The following is a 20,492-nucleotide window of genomic DNA, read 5'->3' as shown; positions in this document are numbered from 1 at the left end:
ACACTGGTTGACACTGGGAACATTTAGTGATTTGCAGTTCCCTGGTGGTAGGTGTCTTGCTGTGGTGTCCAATAATGCCTGTCCTTGTAGCTGGTTGAATGACATGTAGTCAATACTTGCAGCTATTTTGGGCTCCAGGTTTTGGCCAGTTTGGTCGGGTTGAATAAACTGAGACACCATATCCAATAGGTTTTCTTGCACCCCATGCACACTAGGGGTATGTTCTGCACACCCCTCTTCAGGGTCAGCCCAGAATTGACCCCCCGTACTCCCCTCTGATGAGGGAGAAACACTGTGCAGCCCCACAAGAGGTACTGCTGTAGGACTTACTAGCTGCCCACTGTGACTAGGCTCCCTCTCCCGGAGCCTGCCACTTTGGAGTATTTGCTCCAACAGCCGCTCCAACCGGCTCCTATGCTCTCGGGCACAGGCCACTCGCGGCTGCTCCTGTTCCTCCAGCCGCTCCAACCAGCTCCAATGCTCTCGGGCACTGGCCGCTCGCGGTTGCTCCTGTTCCCCCAGCCGCTCCAACCGGCTCCAATGCTCACGGGCACTGGCCGCTCGCGGCTACTCCTGAAGCCGCTCCAACCGGCCCCAATGCTCACGGGCACTAGCCGCTCGCGGCTGTTCAAAGTCGGACTCATCGGAGTCAACGACTCTGTCTGTTTTTTGCTTCGCTTTACCGCCCGGCCGTGGTGTTGATTTGGCCGGTGCGGGAGCGAAGTCGGGCACAGCTGTTCCCATTACGGGAGATTGGTGTGCCGTTGGCTGCTGCTGGCTGCCCGCAACTCCGCGGTTCTCCCTCGCCAGCTTTTTCGCAGCCTTCTTGTTTCTTGTGGATCTGTCCATGCCTCCACCTGTAAAGTAAGTGGAAAGAACGCAGAGTCTCCTTACCTGCTGTTCCCGGCTTTTAAATTCTGCCGCTAAGGGGAACGTCGTTCCCCCTGCTGTGACTCGTTGCAATGCGTGTAGCGATATGACACGCATGCGTCCTAGCGGGGTTCTTCACGTAGTCACTCACGTGACTCCGAAGTAAAATTCCAGAGATTCACCACTCTGTGTAAAAAATGTTTTTCTCATCTCAGTCCTAAAATATTTCCCCTTTATCCTTAAACTGTGACCCCTTTACACCTCTATAAGATCATCACTCATCCTCCTGTGCTCCAAGAAGTAGTCCCAGCCTGCTCAGCCTCTCCCTATAGCTCATCTTGTTTTTCTTTTGATTTGAAATTAAGGAAGGTTGTCTGAAAATGCCTTTGCTGATAAATAAACCTTTGTTACCTATGCAATTCGCACTGGTTTGCAGCAAGACCATGAAATCTAGGCCTATGGAGGTCCATTATTTATAAGAAAAACATAATCAAAGTAGAAACTTTATAATGTCAAGACAAATACCTCCAGGAACAGGCCCTTTGTCCCACTGTCTCCATGTCGACCATCGAGCATACTAATCCTATTTTCCAGCACTTGGTCTGTAGCCATTGCAGTTCAAGTGATTGTTTCCATATCTTAAGTGTTGAGCCCTTTGCAAATGTAAAGCAACCAATCAAATCATCTGGGGCAGGTGTGCCCTTGGGTTTGGGTGTATAGTTGGCCACTATCTGCCTCAAAGTAACCATGAGGACGTTGTAGCCCCTCCAACTCCAGCTAGAATAATCGTCAGGAATATGGAAGTTGACTGAGGTCCAGACTCGAGCAACACATGACAATAATGGTGATGCAACCTGCCACCCTGAGTTCAAGTTCAATAACAGCTGATGTGACGTCAATAATGCAAACATTACATCAATCGTGCATGGAGGACCCAAGGCGCACTAAGCATACAAAACATTTACATTCAATAATATTGATCTTTAATATTAATTTAATATTTGATTAAAATTTGATTGTGCTCCATGCAAACCGTATGTCTCGTGATAGAAATTTCCTTTGTCCAGGATTCCGCGAGAAAGAATAATTTGGCCAAACTGCCTAGGACCTGCACAAATGTTTGATTAGCAATTAAAGTGAACGCACTTAAAATGGTGCGCGCTTTACAATCCATGATAATTAACGTAAATTACAGAGTTGAAACCAAATTTAGTTCTGGTCATGGGTATCTGGGCTATAAAGTCAAATACAATCACTGGTTTTACCAGAATTCCAATTTATATGAAAATAAATCAATTTGTTTGGCTGTTTTATAAATAATGGAAAGGGAAAGAAAGAATGTGTTTCTGTTTTGAGCTCCAGCATTGAAAATGAGCCCTTTAGTTCCCCTTCTAATGCACATTTTGTGTTCCGCAGTGGTACAAGAAGCCCGATTACAACCTATTCATGCCCTACTTGCGATATAGGAGAAAGAACCCTGAGCAGCCCTTCTACATCCTTCATCCAAAATTTGTTTGGCAGCTTTGGGATATAATCCAGGAAAATACCCAGGAAAAGATCCAGCCAAATCCCCCGTCATCCGGATTCATTGGTAAGTCCAGCCGCCTCCTTTCGCAAAGATAAATACTTCAGAAGCTGAAATTGTGAAATAAGATGCTGGCAAATGTCGGAGTTCTTTGTTGATGATCTGGTATCAGAACTGGTGTGGTACTGAAAGATAGTCAACCCGGAATGTTAAATGATGTGTAGGAAGGAACTGCAGATGCTGGTTTGTACCGAACATAGTGCTGGAGTAAAAGGTGCTGGAGTAACTCAGCCGGTCAGGCAGCATCTCTGGAGAAAAAGGATGGGTGGCGTTTTAGGTAGGAACCCTTTAAAACCTGCTGCCTGCCCTGCTGAATATCTCCAGCACTTTGTATCTCATTACTTCACTCCCCTCTGATGTGTCACCATAAGTATGGTAAGGTTGTTAACCATAATGGAATGAATGGGCCAGTGAATAAATCGAATCGACACATATTTTGTTTTTACAAATGATACTGGAAGTGAAAGCAACCTAAAACTAACAGACCATCTGATGGCTTATACTCTACACTACTGAAAGAAGGGAGATGAAAACTGAGTTTCCAACCAGAGTTTTTCAATATTCCTTCATTCAATATGCAATTTGATCAATAGGATTGGAAAGAATGGAATTGCAAATTAATTAATAATAGATCTGATAGTCTAACTTCACGTGACCAAACATTTACAATAATTGATTGAAGATAACAGTTGTATGAATTTATAAATTCATAGAATGAATCAACAAGAATATGTGATGTTGTGCTTGACATGTCCACCAAAGCTTTTTTGAAGAAATGTCTGGAAAATTAAAGGGACAGCAATAAATTGTGTAAGGTAATTAATAAAAACCTGTTTTTTTAAAGGCTGAAAAATTGGTTGTTAAATTAGCAATAAGTTTGCTTGCAATGGACAATAAAGGTATCTTGAAGGTTTCAGTGGAAAAATTGAAATAACTGAACTAAATGGATCTATGTATCAACTGTTAGATACTGCTTCAGAAGAGCACAATTGTTAAAGGCAAAATCTTGCACAACTGGTAAAGGATGCATGAATAGTGAATTGTTCCAATAAAAACAAACAGCTATTAACGGCCAATTTAAAGAACTATTAAGAACTTGAGTGTGTAAAGCATTCTGACATTAATCCTGGTTAGAATAGACAGAAGATTAATAAACTTGCCTTGTTTATATTTCTATATAAAGAAATAGCAGAGTCCTAGGGGTACTGCAGAGAAATAATTTCTATGCTTCACATTATCAATCACCATTTTTCTTCCATTTTATGAGTTGTTACAAATTAAACACTTTACACATTTAATAAAGAATGCAACTGAAGAAATCGCATACATTTCTCCCTCAGCCTTTTAGGAACAAAACATGTCATTCACTTGCATACTTCAGACTGAGCCTCTTATTCTCCAGCATAGAAAATAATCAAGAATAATTTAAAAAAAATTTAAATCCAGTATTTTAAATGCATTTGATGCAGAATTGTATTTCTTCTTTGCTCCAGTAGAAATGGTTACAGCTACCTCTAGCTATCACTCATAACTGTTCCATTTCATGTGATGATTATAATTAATATATGCTTTACCTTTCTTCTATAGTAATGGTGCCCAAAGCTATTTACAACATGGTGCTTTGTATGTAGTCATCTTCAATTCTTAGACTGTGAATCTCTCACAAATGTCACTTTCCCATATGAAAATGTTCTCACACAGATGATCATTTTGTGGGAGGATAATCCGCAATGCAACTTACACATTGTTATTAAGGAGCAAGTTGGATAACAATTTCTGCCATTTTGTTCATGCACAGAAAAATGCACTTGTTGGGAAGTTGCTGTTCCGTTTGCCCTGTGCATTCCTGGTCTTTGCTCTGTTAGTGTCTCACTGGAACAAATGTAGACTATTAAATTTCAGTACTTTTCCATGAACAGTATAGAGGTTGGGAGGTCATATTGCAGTTATATTAGACGTTGGTGAGGCCACATTTAGAGTATTGTGTTCAGTTCTGGGCACCATGTTATAAGAAATATGATGTCAAGCAGGAACGGGTGCAGAGAAGATTTACGAGAATAATACCAAGACTCAAAGGCCTGAGCTATGAGGAGAGGTTGAGCAGGCTACGACTATATTCCTCGGAGCGCAGGAGGATGAGGGGTGATCTTATAGAGGTGTGCAAAATTATGAGAGGAATACATCGGGTAAACGCTCAGTGGTGGGTGTATTGGACAAGTTGCTGGGAGAGGTAGTTGAGGCAGGTACTATCGCAACATTTTAGAAACATTTGGGCAGGTACATGTATAGGACAGATTTAGAGGGATATGGACCAAATGCAGGCAGGTGGACGAGCGTAGATGGGACATGTTGGTTGGTGTGGGAAAGTTGGGCCGAAGGGCATGTTTCCACACTCTTTGACTCTACGACTGGAAAAGATTAACAGTGGTGCATTTATGTTTGAGGCTTGTGGATTCAAGTTTGAGTGTATTTTATAATGGGGTAATAAATTGTAATTACCATCAAACTATCTCTGGCACTGCTATTACTGGTTACTGTGCTGTCCACGCTTGTCTCCGGTGGATTTTCTGGCAACATTTTTCTTCCCAAACCTGTTGCGTAGCCTAACGTGGTGGAAATGGTGTTGGTGGAAAGAGGCAGCTTGTGGCAGAACAGACACCATCCCCAAAGCTGCTGACATTCAGAGAGACGCAAGGAACTGCAGATACTGGAATCTTGTGGAAAATGCAAAGTGCTGGAGTACTTGCAGTTGGAGCAGGTGGTCACATGCTGGGGTTGGGACCCTTCTTCAAACCCTTCATAAGTGCAACACAGTGGTACAGCGATAGAGTTGCTGCCGAACAACACCAGAAACCTGGGCTCAAACCTGACAAACCTGTACAGAGTTTGTACATTCTCCCTGTGATCGCATGGGTTTTCTCCATGTGCTCCGGTTTCCTCCCGCATTTCAAAGACGTGCAGGTTAGGAAATTAATTGGCTTCTGTAAATTGTCCCTAGTGTGTACACAGGTGATCACTGGTCAGCGTGGTACCTGGAGAAAACCCACGCAGTCACAGGGAGAATGTACAAACTCTGTACAAACAGCACCCGTGGTCAGGATTGAACCTGGGTCTGTGCCGCTGCACGGCAGCAACTCTACCACTGTGCCGCCCTCTCTGGAGTCTGCAGTCTGAAGAAGGGTTCCGACCCAATACGTCACCTATTCCTTTTCTCCAGAGATGCTGCCTGACCCGCTGAGTTACTCCAGCATTTTGTGTCTGTACTCTGAAAGGATTCCAGAGGGCTTCAGGCAGCAAGATTACCTCTGCATCCAGACTGTAGGTGACCACATGTTCCTATTGCAGGCAGCACACCTACACCCACATGATCTGTAATTTTATTCTCTGGTTTGGTGAGTTCCTGGGAAGTCTCTAAAGGGAAGTTTCATACTTTTAATGAGAAGTAGCAGAGATGAAAGAAAAACAGGATCCCAACCTATTTTTATCACTTTGTTTCCTTCTGATGTTTGGAGAGGACAGTGGATGGGCTCTATATCTTTCACAGTGCCGAATACTACATGCCTTTGAGAAAATATACACCACCAGGGATGCACTTAAAATTGAGATGTGCAAGGTGCAAGAAAGACAAGAGTAGGCCATTCGGCCCTTCGAGCCAGCACCGCCATTCAATGTGATCATGGCGGATCATCCACAATCAGTACCCCGTTCCTGCCTTCTCCCCATATCCCCTGACTCCGCTACTTTTAAGAGCCCTATCAAGCTTTCTCTTGAAAGTATCCAGAGAACCGGCCTCAACCACCCTCTGAGGCAGAGAATTCCACAGACTCACAACTCTCTGTGAGAAAAAGTGTTTCCTTGTCTCCGTTCTAAATGCCTTATCCCTTATTCTTAAACTGTGGCCCCTGGTTCTGGACTCTCCCAACATCAGGAACATGTTTCCTACCTCTAACGTGTCCAAACCCTAAATAATTTTATATGTTTCAATAAGATGCCCTCTCATCCTTCTAAATTCCAGAGTATACAAGCCCAGCCACTCCATTCTCTCAGCATATGACAGTCCCGCCATCCCGGGAATTAACCTTGTGAACCTATGCTGCACTCCCTCAATAGCAAGAATGTCCTTCCTCAAATTAGGGGACCAAAACTGCACACAATACTCCAGGTGTGGTCTCACTAGGGCCCTGTACAACTGCAGGACCTCTTTGCTCCTATACTCAACTCCTCTTGTTATGAAGGCCAACATGCCGTTCGCTTTCTTCACTGCCTGCTGTACCTGCATACTTACTTTCAATGACTGATCAACAAGGACCCCCGGATCCCATTGTACTTCCCCTTTTCCCAACTTGACACCATTTAGATAATAATCTGCCTTCCTGTTTTTGCTACCAAAGTGGATAACCTCACATTTATCCACATTAAACTGCATCTGCCATGCATCTGCCCACTCACCCAACCTGTCCAAGTCACCCTGCATTCTCATAGCATCCTCCTCACAGTTCACATATTCAAAAAGTTCTCAAGTGAACACTTTGAGATCTATGTGTAGGAAGGAACTGCAGATGCTGGATTATACCGAAGCTAGACATAAAATGCTGGCGTAACACAGTGTGTCGGGCTGCATCTCTGGAGAGAAGGAATGGGTGGCATTTTGGGTCGCGACCCCTCTTCAGACTTTGAGATCTATATTCTTTCTAAATTTAAAAGGGCACAAAGTGCTGGAGTAACTCAGCGGGTCAGGCAGCATATCTGGAGAACACAAATCAGCATCTGCAGTTCTTTGTTTCTACATTGTCCTTTGTGAATCTGATCCATTTTTGTTACACAATCCTTTGTTGTGCTAAGTTCCATTGCATCCTGTTAACGATTTAGTCATTTAAAAATCTTTTTTTTTAAACTTTAGTGCTTAAAACAATAAAATATATTCAACTAAACTTAATTCAAGAATTTACATTTTATTTCATTAAAAATAATTATAATTTGATTTCTCAACATTAATATATTTAATCAATTGACTGCCTTTTTCTTAAGATTCCATAAGGTTTTAATTTATTGGTCAGTTTGAAAATGAGAGAATATATATTTTCCCTTGATTGATTGATTGATTGATTGATAGAATTGATTGATATAATTTATTGCCACACAACCAGGGTCGGTGGAATTTTGGGTTGTCAGCAGCGGTACAATAATAAAGAACACACAACCACAATAAAAATGTAACACAAACATCCACCACAGCATTCATCACTGTGGTGGAAGGCGCAGAACTTGGCCAGACCTCCTCCATTTTCCCCCGTGGTCAGGACCTCCACCCTCCGCAGCCGTTGCTGCGGGCGTCCAGATGGTAAGGGACAAAGTCAAAGGCAAGATAAGTCCAGGATCGGCTCTTCCCCACCGGAGACCGCGGCTTCAGGCTGGTGTAGGCCGCAGGCCGGCGGTCGAAGATTTAAGGTTCCCGCCACGCCACGCAGCAGCCAGAAGCACCGCAGACCGCAGGGCCGGTGGTCAAGGCTCCCCTCCAGGGGTGATGGTAAGTCCATGCCGGACCCGCGGTAGAAGTTGGCCGCGGGCCGGCAGTGATGGCTTCTTCTTCCCCCGGGTCCCCCACGAGGGAATTGCTGGCTCATTCCCCTCTCTTAATCACATTTTTATTTTCCTTTAGTTTGGTTTCCATTCTAGATTTTATGTTGAAATTAATATTTTACTGAGCATTTCCTGATTTGGACTGTTATTTGGACCTCTAATGATTCTTGAATCTGATTAGTGAATGGTCTATATTGTTTCTGTTGTTCCTGAAAAGGGCACTGTTTTGTATCTGATTTCTGATAAGCTTAGTTATTGCTTCAACCCCCACACTGAATGGTTACTGAGCTCGGAGAATCATTTGATGTCTCTGATTACAAAATACGTTACATTAGAATCAATGCATTCAAAATAACTTTGTCGTATTTATGTACTGGATTGCAATGATCAACATGAACCAAAAAGTTGACAATAAAATAATAGAGGAACAAATAACTCACTGGAAGCATAAAACACCACTAATTTATTATCAGCTGTGTTCATATCTTAATCAAATGAATCGTTACATAATAAAATTCAGTGTTTAATGTTTCTAGCCTGATTGACAATTGAGTAAATAATTAGGTGAAATAATTTTACAGAAATAAATACAGCACCAAGAACAAATCACATTTTGGGAAAAAATTAAATTAAAACATAGCATGTTGAATTATTGATCATTTTATAAAAAATATTCATGCCATCTACCTCTTTGGAGACCTTCGGACTATCTTGAATCAGACTTCAGACTTTTAGACTTTAGAGATACAGCTCTTCGGCCCACCGAGTATGGGAATAGAGATCACCCCATCCAATACAATGAACTTTATATTTTCGTTAGGGACTTTGGTTTCTGCAGCCATACAACAAGAAGAAACAATTTTACAGGATACACAACCAACCCAACTCACACAAATATCCATCACAGTGAATCTCCTCCTCACTGTGATGGAAGGCAAAGTCTTGTCTCTCCCCTGCTCTCCATCCTCTCCCGATGTTAAAGACCCCGGTGGGCAATGGCAAGTCCCGCGTCCGTTAAAGCCACGCCGGGCGACGTCAGGCCCCGCTCCGGGTCGTCTTCAGTCCCACAACTTGGGCGGGAGAAGTAGCAATGTTACAAAATTTTGAGATTTTAAAAATCAAGTCTGTAATTTATCCCATCAGATAAAGCATAAAAATAAGTTTAATTTGACACCTAATTCACTTTCATATCTCAAGTATTTAAAAAGTTATGGCCATTTTCATACTCGGAAATGAGCATCTTGTTCCCTATTGATTTTCTATGGACATAACAAAAAAGTTGTGATCGTGAACAGTCAAAAGCCCATAACTTTCTTAAAAATTAAGAGAACTGAATGAAATTTTCAGTTATCATAGATTGAAGCATTCTGAAACAAATATAAAATAATCTTACTTGGATGACCTGAAATTAAAGCATATAATTAGTTAGTTACCTAATTGTAGCTAATTTCAGACTTCAATTACTAGATCTAAACATCTATCCATTTCTTAATAAATGATTAACATTTTTAAATAGCCTAAATGTCCAAATAATATTCACAAATAATTCACAATAAAACATGATTTTTAAATCTCATTTAATTTAATTTATAGGCCAAATGGAAGGAATTCAGTGTTCAATTGCTGTAAATAAATGCCCATTTAAATCAGCTTTCCAGTGGGTCCCTGTGGAACGCGCTGGTTTAGAACGTTCACATTGCGGTAGATTTGTGCCCCAAATGCCCAGAAAAATACTGCGCGATATAATGGGCCCAAAATGAGCTACTCGCAATATTAAACTTTGTATAAAGGGATCTTTAGAAGCCCTTTTTAATGTAAAAATATACAACCTACCTTCTGTGGTTTGCTTTATGAGACCCTGCGGTTGCTGGCGGTCGCGGGTTTAGAGATTGATTTTTAAACTACTATAACTATTATTCAAGGCCTTTAAACCTAATAATAGCTTTTGCGACGGGGTCTTCCAGCGATTTTTCGTTAATAATGAACTAGGCTGAACATCTTCGATTTGAACAGCCTAGAGAAAATCGCGTTTTAAACCTGCCCCCCTCTAAACGGCGCCAAAATCGCGCACACCCGCAGCGGCAGATTTTCAAAGACGCTTCAGGTAGGCTTTGCAACATACCTAGGAGAAGCTGCCGCCACGGGAGCTCCGAAAAGCAGTCTCCCACCAGGGACCCGCGAGCTCCCGACGTCACCGTCCACAGGCCTGCAGCTGGAGCCTCCGAAGCCCCGAAGTCTGGTCGCAGTCGCGAGCCACCACAGCTCTCCACGCTCTGGGGCCAGCCAACCCCACGATAGTAAGTCTGGAGGCCGCTCCACGGTGCTAGGCCCCAACGACAACGGAGACCCGACAGGGAAGAGAACTAAACGAATGTAAGCTGAAGTTTACAGCAGCAAGGTATTGCAGCCACCCTGGCCATTCCCTTTTCTCTCTGCTGCCTTCTGGGTGAAGATTCAGGAGACAGGATGCCAGGATGTCCAGACTTGAAAATTGCTTCTTCTCCACTGCTCTCAGACTGCTGAACCAATTGCCACTTTCACATCCTAATGGGTCTGTCCCACTTGCCGATTTTTTCTAGGCAACTGCCGGCGACTGTCATAGTCGTAGCAGGTCTCAGAAAAAACAGCGATAACCTATGTCATCCTGGCGACAACCTACAACAGCACCTACAGCAGGAGAAGTCAAGTCAAACCCACTGTCGCCGAAAAATGTTCAACATGGTGAAATTTGGTGGTGACCAGAAATACTTTTTGCGCGACTGAGGAGACTACTCCCGGCGACCACCAGCGAACATGTGGCGACAAACCAGTCGCCTGTAGTTGCCTAAAAAATCGCCTAAGTGGGACAGGCCAGAGGTGTTGCCATGTACCTTCAACTCCACCTCATCCGGTTATTCTGTTATTATTTAGTTGTTTTTTTTTCATTACTTCTAATTGCACTATCATCTTTGCATCATTCTGCTGTTTTGCATTTGTCACTGGATGTATAGAACATGGAACAGTGCAGCACAGTATCGGGCCCTTCAGCCCACAGTTTATGAGCCAAACATGATGCCAAGTTAAACTGATCTGATCTGATCTGCCTGTCCATGATCCATATCCCTCCATTCCCTGCATTTCCATGTGCCTATCTAAAAAGCCTCTTAAATGCCACTATTGTATCTGCCTCCACACCAGCCCTGGCAATGCGTTCCATGCCCTCACTGTTCTGTTGTGTAAAAAAAACTTGGCTACACATCTCCATTAACCCCCCCCCCACCCCGCCCTCATCTCGCCTTATAGCTATGCCCTCTTGTGTTGGATACTTCCACTCTGGGGGAAAAGGGTTCTGACTGTTTACCCTATTGATGCCTCTCATAATTTTATATACTTCTTTCTATCAAGTCTCACTTTAACATCTGACGTTCCAGAGAAGCCTATCCAACTTCTCCCTGAAGCTGAAACCTTCTGATCCAGGCAACATTTATTGTTGGTACACACAAATGCTGGAGAAACTCAGCGGGTGCAGCAGTATCTATGGAACGAAGGAGATAGGCAACGTTTCGGCCCGATACGTTGCCTATCTCCTTCGCTCCATAGATGCTGCTGCACCCGCTGAGTTTCTCCAGCATTTTTGTGTACCTTTGATTTTCCAGCATCTGCAGTTCCTTCTTAAACATTTGCACAATGTACCTTTCATTATCGTGTATACTGTTCACCTTCTGAGCTTCATGCAAACAAGAATTTCATTGTGCCCTGGTGTAAATAATAAACTAATTGGAATCTGATTATTAATGGATATTAATGAGATCACATTGAACTGAGATATCTGAACACGGCTTCAATGAGACAGATTAACAATCATTACAGTTTTACTTGTACATTTAGAGCAAGGGTTTGCAATCTAATTAATTTGTCCTGTCGTTTGCAGAGCTACAATAACAAATACTAAACACCATTTTATAGACCGTAATCAATTCCCTTCCTCTCAAAGGGTTGACAGAGACCTGAATTTAAATAACTAATTAAAATCTAAATTTAAAACTCTTTTAAAAAGAGCTCTCTAAATGAGCTAAATATACAGCCAACAAGGGGAAGAAAAACAATTTATAATACACCATAAAACATTTTAAAATGTTTGAACATAAATTAAGACGGTTCGCAAAAAAAATAATTCTCTCCCACATGCCCATCCACTCTGCTCTGATTCTCCTACCACCCATTAACTTGCCAACCAGCACTTCTTTGTGTTGAGAAGGGAAAACTGGAATACATGCTGGAAACATTACATGCAAACTCCCCACAGACAGCGCCAGAGGTTAGGATTGAACCTGGATCTCAGCAGTTTGAGGCAGCAGAGCTAACATCTGTACTGTCACGCCATCAGTGTTGGAGGGTTGTTAGACGGGTGATGGAGGAAGGAAAGTGTGTAGGCAGGGCTTCTGCATGTCAGGGCTGTGGGCATCACTCCACGGAGAAGTGGGGTGCTGGGCCTGAGGGATAGCCTGGTTAAGTAACTGCCGAATAGACAATAGGTGCAGGAGTAGGCCATTTGGCCCTTCGAGCCAGCACCGCCATTCAATGTGATCATGGCTGATCATCCCCTATCAGTACCCCGTTCCTACCTTCTCCCCATATCCCCTGACTCTGCTATTTTTAAGAGCCCTATCTAGCTCTCTCTTGAAAACATCCAGAGAACCTGCTTCCACCACCCTCTGAGGCAGAGAATTCCACGCACTCACAACTCTCTGTGAGAAAAGGTGTTTTCTCGTCTCCGTTCTAAATGGCTTACTCCTTATTCTTAAACTGTGGCCCCTGGTTCTGGACTCCCCCAACACCGGAAACATGTTTCCTACCTCTAACGTGTCCAAGCCCTTAACAATCTTATATGTTTCAATGAGATCCCCTCTCATCCTTCTAAACTCCAGAGTGTACAAGCCCAGCTGCTCCATTCTCTCAGCATATGACAGTCCCGGGAATTAACCTTGTAAACCTAAGCTGCATCCCTCAATAGCAGGAATGTGCACTCCCTCAATAGCAAGATGCCCGAATTACATAAAGGATTGGGATCACAGGGTTGATTGTACCTGCTAAGTCAGGCATCTCTTTAAGACACGAGCAAGCTTGTTTCTTGGCTGTTAAGGCCTGCAGATAACACAGGCAAATATACATGAGCAAAGTTCTCTGTGCCACGCTGGAGATCCAACTTTAAAATCCTACTTCCAGGAGGTCCCTAATTATTAATTACAATTGATTTTTTATTTTGTGATTGAATCACATAATTCACATAAACATGCTCGGTATAAATGTTGGATGATTTTTAACACATTCCAGTTTTCTTTCGAAGGCAGTGTTTTTTGATCTTCGTATATTTGGTGCACGCGATGCCGAGGTAGACTTACGGCAGAAAAGTTTGAGAAGGCATTTGTAAAACTGCAGGAGAAAGCACAGAAACAACCTATTATGGTAGTCTGTAAAAGCAATGCTATCCACATATACGTCAACATTTCAATTTACCAAAGCTGAATCCTGAGAGAATTTGATACGGTTTTCAAGTTTGCCTTAAAGAATAGATGACAAAACGTGGTCCACGTGTATCAGCTCATTTAGAAGCACACTGCCGACTATACATTATAAAAGGAATTGTTTTCAAAGTATTTTTCTTCTTGTAAATAAAACCCAGGTTTCTAAAGCTGAAATAACTTCATAAGGCTCAGATTGCTTTCTACCTTAGTGATGTCTCGTATTGCCATCCATAGAAACAGGCTTAAAAACATGCGATTCGGCCCAATTCATCCATGCTAACCAGTGGGCATCCTTCTGCATTAATCCCATTGCCCAGCACTTGGTCCCGAGCCCTGTGTGTTTCAAGTATATATCTGGACATTTCTTAACCTTCTGAACCTTCTGAATTTGTAGTTGGCAGGGCAGTACTCTGCATATTGCCAACTTGAGTACTTAAGTACTGTTGGTGACCCAGCTTCTACCCGGGTGAAGAAGGCCCCTTTTATATCCCCTCTGAATCTTTTCCTCCATATCCTAAATCCTTTCATTTTACCTACCTCTGATATGGGGAAAAAGTTATTAAAGTCTACCCTGTCTATACTCCTCATAATTTTATATCCCTCAATCATGTCCCCTCTAAACTTCTGCTTCAAGGAGAACAGATCTTACTTCTCCATTCTCTCCCAACTTAACTAATCCATCTCAGGCAACATCCTGGTTAACCTCCTCTGCACCTTCTGTAGGCCTATTACATCCCTCCTGTACCTTGGTGACAAGAACTTCACAGGGTAGCCCAGATGAGGTCTGACTAAACTTTAGACTTTAGAGATACAGCACGGTAACAGGCCCTTCGGCCCACTGAGTTTGCGCTGACCAGTGATCACCCTGTACACTATCACTATCCTACACACTAGGGACAATTTTACAGAAGGCAGTTAATCTACAAACCTGTACAACTTTGGAATGTTGGAGGAAACAGGAACACCCAGAGAAAACCCACGCGGTCACAGGGACAACGTACAAACTCCGTACAGACAGCACCCGTGATCAGAATCGAACCTGGTTCTAACAGGATCGAAAACGATGTAGTCCTGTTATAATTTATTGCTTACTGCTAGGGAAGTGTAGGCATCAAACTGTACATACCTTCAAGTAGAGGCAATGAACTGCAAATGCAAGTTTACACAAAGTGCTGTAGTAACTCAACGGTACAGGCAGCATCTCCGGCCAATATGGATAGGCAATGTTTCGGATCAGGATCCTTCTTTGGACTTTAAAGATGTTTTTAAGGAGATATGCTTGCAAGAAACTTAAAATTTGGCGGGGCCCAAGGCTGTCTGAAGATGATTGTTAATTCAAAACATTTGATGAGGAACTACATGTACAAGGAGTTTAATTTAGATTGTGATTGTTACGTGTAGGGAGGTACAGTGAAAAACTTTTGTTTGTGTGGTATCCAGTCAAAGAAGGAACTGTACATGATTACAATCAAGCCGTCCATGGTGCAGAGATAAAATCAAGTCAAGTCAAGTCACATTTATTTATATAGCACATTTAAAAAAACAACTCTCGTTGGCCAAAGTGCTTTACATTTGTTATAAGAATAGTATAAACAAACAAACTACATACATATATACATATAACCCTTGCTCAGTGGACGTCAGGAAAGGCTTGAGAGTATAGATAAGATTTTAGTCTTGACTTAAAGTAGTCGATGGAGGGGGCAGTTCTGATGGGAAGAGGGATGCTGTTCCACAGTCTAGAAGCTGCAACCGCAAAGGCGCAGTCGCCCCTAAGCTTATGCCTAGACTGCGGGATATTCAGCAGCCCCAAGTCGTCCGATCTGAGGGACCTGGAGGTGGAGTGGTGGGTGAGAAGACTTTAATGTAGGAGGGGGCAAGCCCATTGAGGGCTTTGTAGACATAGAGGAGGGACTTGAAATGTATACGGAACCGCACAGGGAGCCAGTGGAGAGAGGCCAGGATCGGGGTGATGTGGTCCCTTTTTCGGGTGCCCATCAGGAGTCTCGCTGCGGCGTTTTGGACCAGTTGCAGGCGGGACAGGGAAGATTGGCTGATGCCAGTGTAAAGAGAGTTGCAGTAAAGGATAAATGGTACAACATTTAGTGCAAGATAAAGACCGTTTAAAGATAGTTTAAAGGTCTCCAATGAGGTAGATGGGACGCACGCTAGCTGCTGAGAGAAGAGTTCTGTCGCTTGATAACAGCTGGGAATAAACTGTCCCTGAAACTGGAGGTGTGCTTTTTCAAACATCTATACCTCTTGCCTGATGGGAGAGGGTAGAAGAGGGAGGTCTGGAGTGAGACTGATCCTTGATTATGCTGGTAGCCTTGCCAAGGCAGCGTAAAGTGTGGATGGAGTCGAAGGAAGGCAGAGTGGTTGGTTTGCCTATTAGTCTGGGCACTGTCCACAACTCTCTGCAATTTCTTGAGGTCTTGGATGGAGCTGGTTCCAAACCAGGCTGTGATGCATCCTGATAAAATGCTTTCTACTGCGCATCTGTAGAAGCTGGTGAGTGTTGTTGGGGACATGCTGAACGTCTTAAGCCTGCCAAGGGAGTACAGGCATTGGTGTGCTTTCTTGGCCATAGCTTTGCTGTGGCTGGGCCAGAACAAATTGCTGATGATATTTATTCCTAGGAACTTGAAAATGGTCTCTTGTCCTTTAGGATTTGGTATGGGATGAAATTATATTCATATTCATATTTTTCATATTCAAGCACTTTATTCATCCCCGAGGGGCAATTTAAAAGGGCGCATTACAGTAGCTTTTTAAAAAAAAAGAAAAAAGAAAGGGACACAATCAACGAAGAGACAAACATTCAAAGCTACTCTCTGCACCGACCAGTCGACCGCACGAGCAGTGACCCGGCAAGGATTGGGTTGTCAGCAGCGATACAATAATAAAGAACACACAAAATGTAACACAAACATCCACCACAGCATTCATCACTGCGGTGGAAGGCACAAAAATTTGGCCAGTCCTCCTCCATTTCCCCCCCGTGGACAGGACCAGAGTCCAGAGTCAGTCCAGGATCGGCTCTTCCTCACCGGAGACCACGGCTTTAGATTGTTGTAGGCCGCAGGCCGGCGGTCAAGATTTAAAGTCCCCGACACATAATTAGTGTCATTATGCCTCAGCTAGCCAGCTTCTTTCCACTTGAGGTTCATTTAAAGGTCTTATTGTAAGAGATTATTGGAACATTTAAATTTATATTGCATATTTTACATTCTTAGAACACTCCATCCAAATTACACTTTGAAATGTAGTCACTGTTACAATGCAGCAAATGCAGCATCAAGTTTGAACAGATCAAGCTCACAAATTATTGCAGACTTCATAGTAATTACTCATTCCTAAACAAGATCTATACTTTGCTTTAAATTTTATATTTTTGCTTGGATATGATGAACTACTTTTCACTTTAGTGCGTAGACTGTGCAGAATTACAGAATGGTTACTGTGACAGGGAGCCACTTAAAGCATCATCTCACATTTCCCACAATAAAAATCATTGGCTGTGCCTCTGCCCTTTCCACCAGCCTGTTTATACAAAGCTGCAATGTATCAGCAACCTTTCTGCAGTCACACTGTCAAGTGTTCCGAGTCATCTGCAAATTTAGAACATGTTGCTAATTAATGTAGATCAATAAAAAGGCCAAAATCTGATCCCTGTATAATACTGCTATTAACCTTCTTTCAGTCTGAAGAACAACATTTCAACGTGACTCTGTTGTCTGTTAATTAGCCATCTTTATACCCTTGCTATAAAAGTGCTTCAACTTTGCTAAGTATAGCTTATGGTCATGTGACGTATTGCAGTGGGGATGGGGTGGAGGGAATGCCATTGATTTTTCTTTCATTATGGAACTTGTTAAGAAATATGAGACACCAATATCTGGATGAGAGACATGCTGCAGCTCTAGCCCAAAAGAGTAATCTCCAGTGCATTAATGCATTAAACTAACACTTGCACAGAGATAGGCACAAAGTGCTGGACAAACTCAACGGGTCAGACAGCACCACTGGAGAAAAGGAACAGGTGACGTTTCGGGTCGAGACACTTCTTCAGACAGAGATGTGATTATCTACTTACTCAACCTACTTCCTTAAGCTTGCTCTACTATTCAATAACATCATGGCTGATCTAATCTCAGTGATACTTTCCTATATTAACGCATATTAATTCCCTTAATCAACAGGTTTCTTGTTTGTCAATTATTTTTGTTTAAATATTTTATTGGGACATCACATTTTGGTTAGTTGAAAAAAATACTTGAAAAGAAACAAATGAAGATATGTAGATGAAAATATGGATCGCACAGCCACAGATCATTTTGCTAATGAAAAAAAACTGTAAAAGAGATGCCTTGGTGTCAAAATGCAGGCCCACTTCTTTCTTCCACCCACAACTTAACTCCCTCTGGCTTTACAATCCACAACTCTTCAAACCCGTCTCCGCCTTCTTTTCTTCTCTCTGGTCTTTATTCCTCTATAAAAAAAACCTTGCCTTATGTCGACCTATAACATGCCACGCTTTGTCCTGCCTCTCCACATTTTCAGCTCCCTTCTCCTCTCCTACCATCAGTCTGAAGAAGGTTGTCGACCCAGAATGTCACTTATCCTTATTCTCCAGGGATGATTCCTGGCTCAGGGTCACTCCAGCACTTTGTGTCCTTTGCTCAGGCATCATCATGTGTTGTGATGATTTACACTAAAATTATCTTTTATCTTTCCAGTTTTTAATAAGATGTGGATAGACAGAAATGTCTTTAGAAGGATTTCTTAATGCAAATACTGCAGATAATCATGTGTTCTTATCTCTTTTTGCAGGAATTCTCATTATGATGTCTCTGTGTGATAATGTCAATATCTATGAATATATCCCTTCCATCAGACAGACTGATCTCTGTCACTACCACGAGCGATACTATGATGCAGCATGTACCTTGGGAGCCTACCACCCATTGCTGTATGAGAAGCTTCTGGTGCAGCGGATGAACAAAGGGGTGGAGGCAGATTTATATTCAAAAGGCAAGGTTATTCTGCCTGGTTTTAGTACCATGAAGTGTTCCAGTGAACAATGAATCTTGTGCTGCAGGACAATTACATGTTGTGTACATGACATATACACTGAAGCTTAACTAAAATACTTGAAATGAGTAGTTAGGACCAACTTTGGGGTGGATTCAAGGTAATAAGATAGAGAGATTGTGAAACAGACTTGTTACAATATATAGAAACAAGGAACTGCAGATGCTGGTTTACAAAAGAAAACACAGGGTGCTGGAGTAACTCAGTATGTCAGGCAACATCTCAGGAGAACATGGATGGGCAACGTTTTGTGTCAGGCCCTTCTTCAGACTCATCTCAGGAAAACGGATAGGTGACGTTTTGCTAAGGGACCCTTTTTCATTCTGTATAGACAATGTTTCGGATCGGGGCCCTTGTTTAGACACCGATCCAGTCTGAATTAGGATCCCGAGCTGAAACGTTACCTATCCATGTTCTCCTGAGATGCTGCCTTACCCGCTGAGCTACTCCAGCATTTTGAGTTCCTTTGTTCCATTATATTAAACTTTTTGTATTTTGTAACAGAATACTGTGCTCTAATGCATTCATAAAGGACCATTTGAAATTGTCAAACTTCAAATAAAGATTTAGACAATAGATTTACAAGGAATTACCCTTTTTTTTGTGCTGCCATAATTTTGCTGAGGTCTTGTATGTACAGGACCTGTGTGGTTTAAATAAATAGTATGTTGTTAATTTTACTCCCAACCCTTAGGCTTAGTAATGTTATAAACAGATGGAGCCCTTATTGAAGCATTTAACTTTTATGATTGGACTCCCAGAAGTCCAGTAATTCCCGTAGTGAAATACATTGAGATAAATTTCAATTATATTTCAAACTTACTTCCTCTCATCATTTATGAAGTATGAAAAACATATGCAAATGGCTCCAACAATTACTGGATGAAACAGTGAATCTTGTTGCAGAAAGTAAGATTTTGTGGCAATATCCTCATTAGTGAAACGGGAAATAAAATGAAGCATGGACACAAAATGCTGGCGTAACTCAGCGGGTCAGGCTGCATCTCTGGAGAAAAGGAATAGGTGGCGTTTTGGGTCGAGATCCTTCATCAGAATGAAGAAGGTCTGAGGAACGGCCTCAACCCTATTCCTTTTCTCCAGAGATGCTGCCTGACCAGTGAGTTACTCCAGCATTTTGTGTCTATCTTTGATGTAAGCCAGCATCTGCAGTTCCTTCCTACACAATAAGATAAAGCATGATGTAAATTGGAATGTCCGTAAGGTATCAACCTGATATGTGCTAATGATGAAACTGATTTCACCTGCTAAGGATTTGGTTTCAAGTCAAATCCCTCTGTTTATGAGAATTCACTGTATTTTCCAGACTAATCCAGAACCTGTACTAATCAAGAATCTATCCATCTCTGCTTTTAAAATATCTATTGACTTGGCCTCCACAGCCTTCTGTGGCAAAGAATTCCACAGATTCACCACCCTTAAACTGCAATGACATTCACACCTTTGATATTTACTGAAAGATCAGAAATAATCAGGGTTCTCACAACATATAAAATTTATAACATAACTTGCAATGAAACAATCACCACATCCCAATACTGATATAAAGGCATGAAAATTCAATATGTAGTTTTCCCTTCTGTGATTAAAAATTAATTTACTATCTTTTAGTAATGTTTAGCCTAAATTAACTTTTACTATCGGAAAAAATAGTAGAATCCTAATTCAAACCAATTCAGTCGGAAGAAGATCGTCCCGACCTGAAACATCACCCATCCATGTTTTCCAGAAATGCCGCCTGACCTGCTCAGTTACTCTAGCTCTTTGTGACAATTTTGAGAGATGTAAAAATGGTTAAAACGCCAGGGAATGTGTTTGAATAGATGGTGGGGGGGGGGGGG

General features: G+C 42.2%; 1 protein-coding gene across 4 annotated transcripts in view; it reads left to right on the top strand.

Moving 5' to 3' along the window:
- Positions 1–19,211, top strand: part of st6gal2 (ST6 beta-galactoside alpha-2,6-sialyltransferase 2) — a 73,305-nt gene extending 54,094 nt beyond the window's left edge. For all 4 annotated transcript variants that reach the window (XM_033022625.1, XM_033022623.1, XM_033022622.1 and 1 more), the window contains 2 exons: positions 2,287–2,461; positions 18,373–19,211. In XM_033022625.1, coding sequence (XP_032878516.1) covers positions 2,287–2,461; positions 18,373–18,626 — 429 coding nt within the window. In that variant the 3' untranslated portion in view covers positions 18,627–19,211. The remainder of the gene's footprint in view (positions 1–2,286; positions 2,462–18,372) is intronic.
- The last annotated feature ends 1,281 nt before the right edge of the window (positions 19,212–20,492 follow it).

Source organism: Amblyraja radiata, chromosome 6, assembly GCF_010909765.2.
Source record: "Amblyraja radiata isolate CabotCenter1 chromosome 6, sAmbRad1.1.pri, whole genome shotgun sequence".
In the NCBI taxonomy this organism is placed as follows: Eukaryota; Metazoa; Chordata; class Chondrichthyes; order Rajiformes; family Rajidae; genus Amblyraja; species Amblyraja radiata.
Note: the sequence above shows the minus strand (reverse complement) of the source record. Positions and strands in the feature narration are given on the sequence as shown.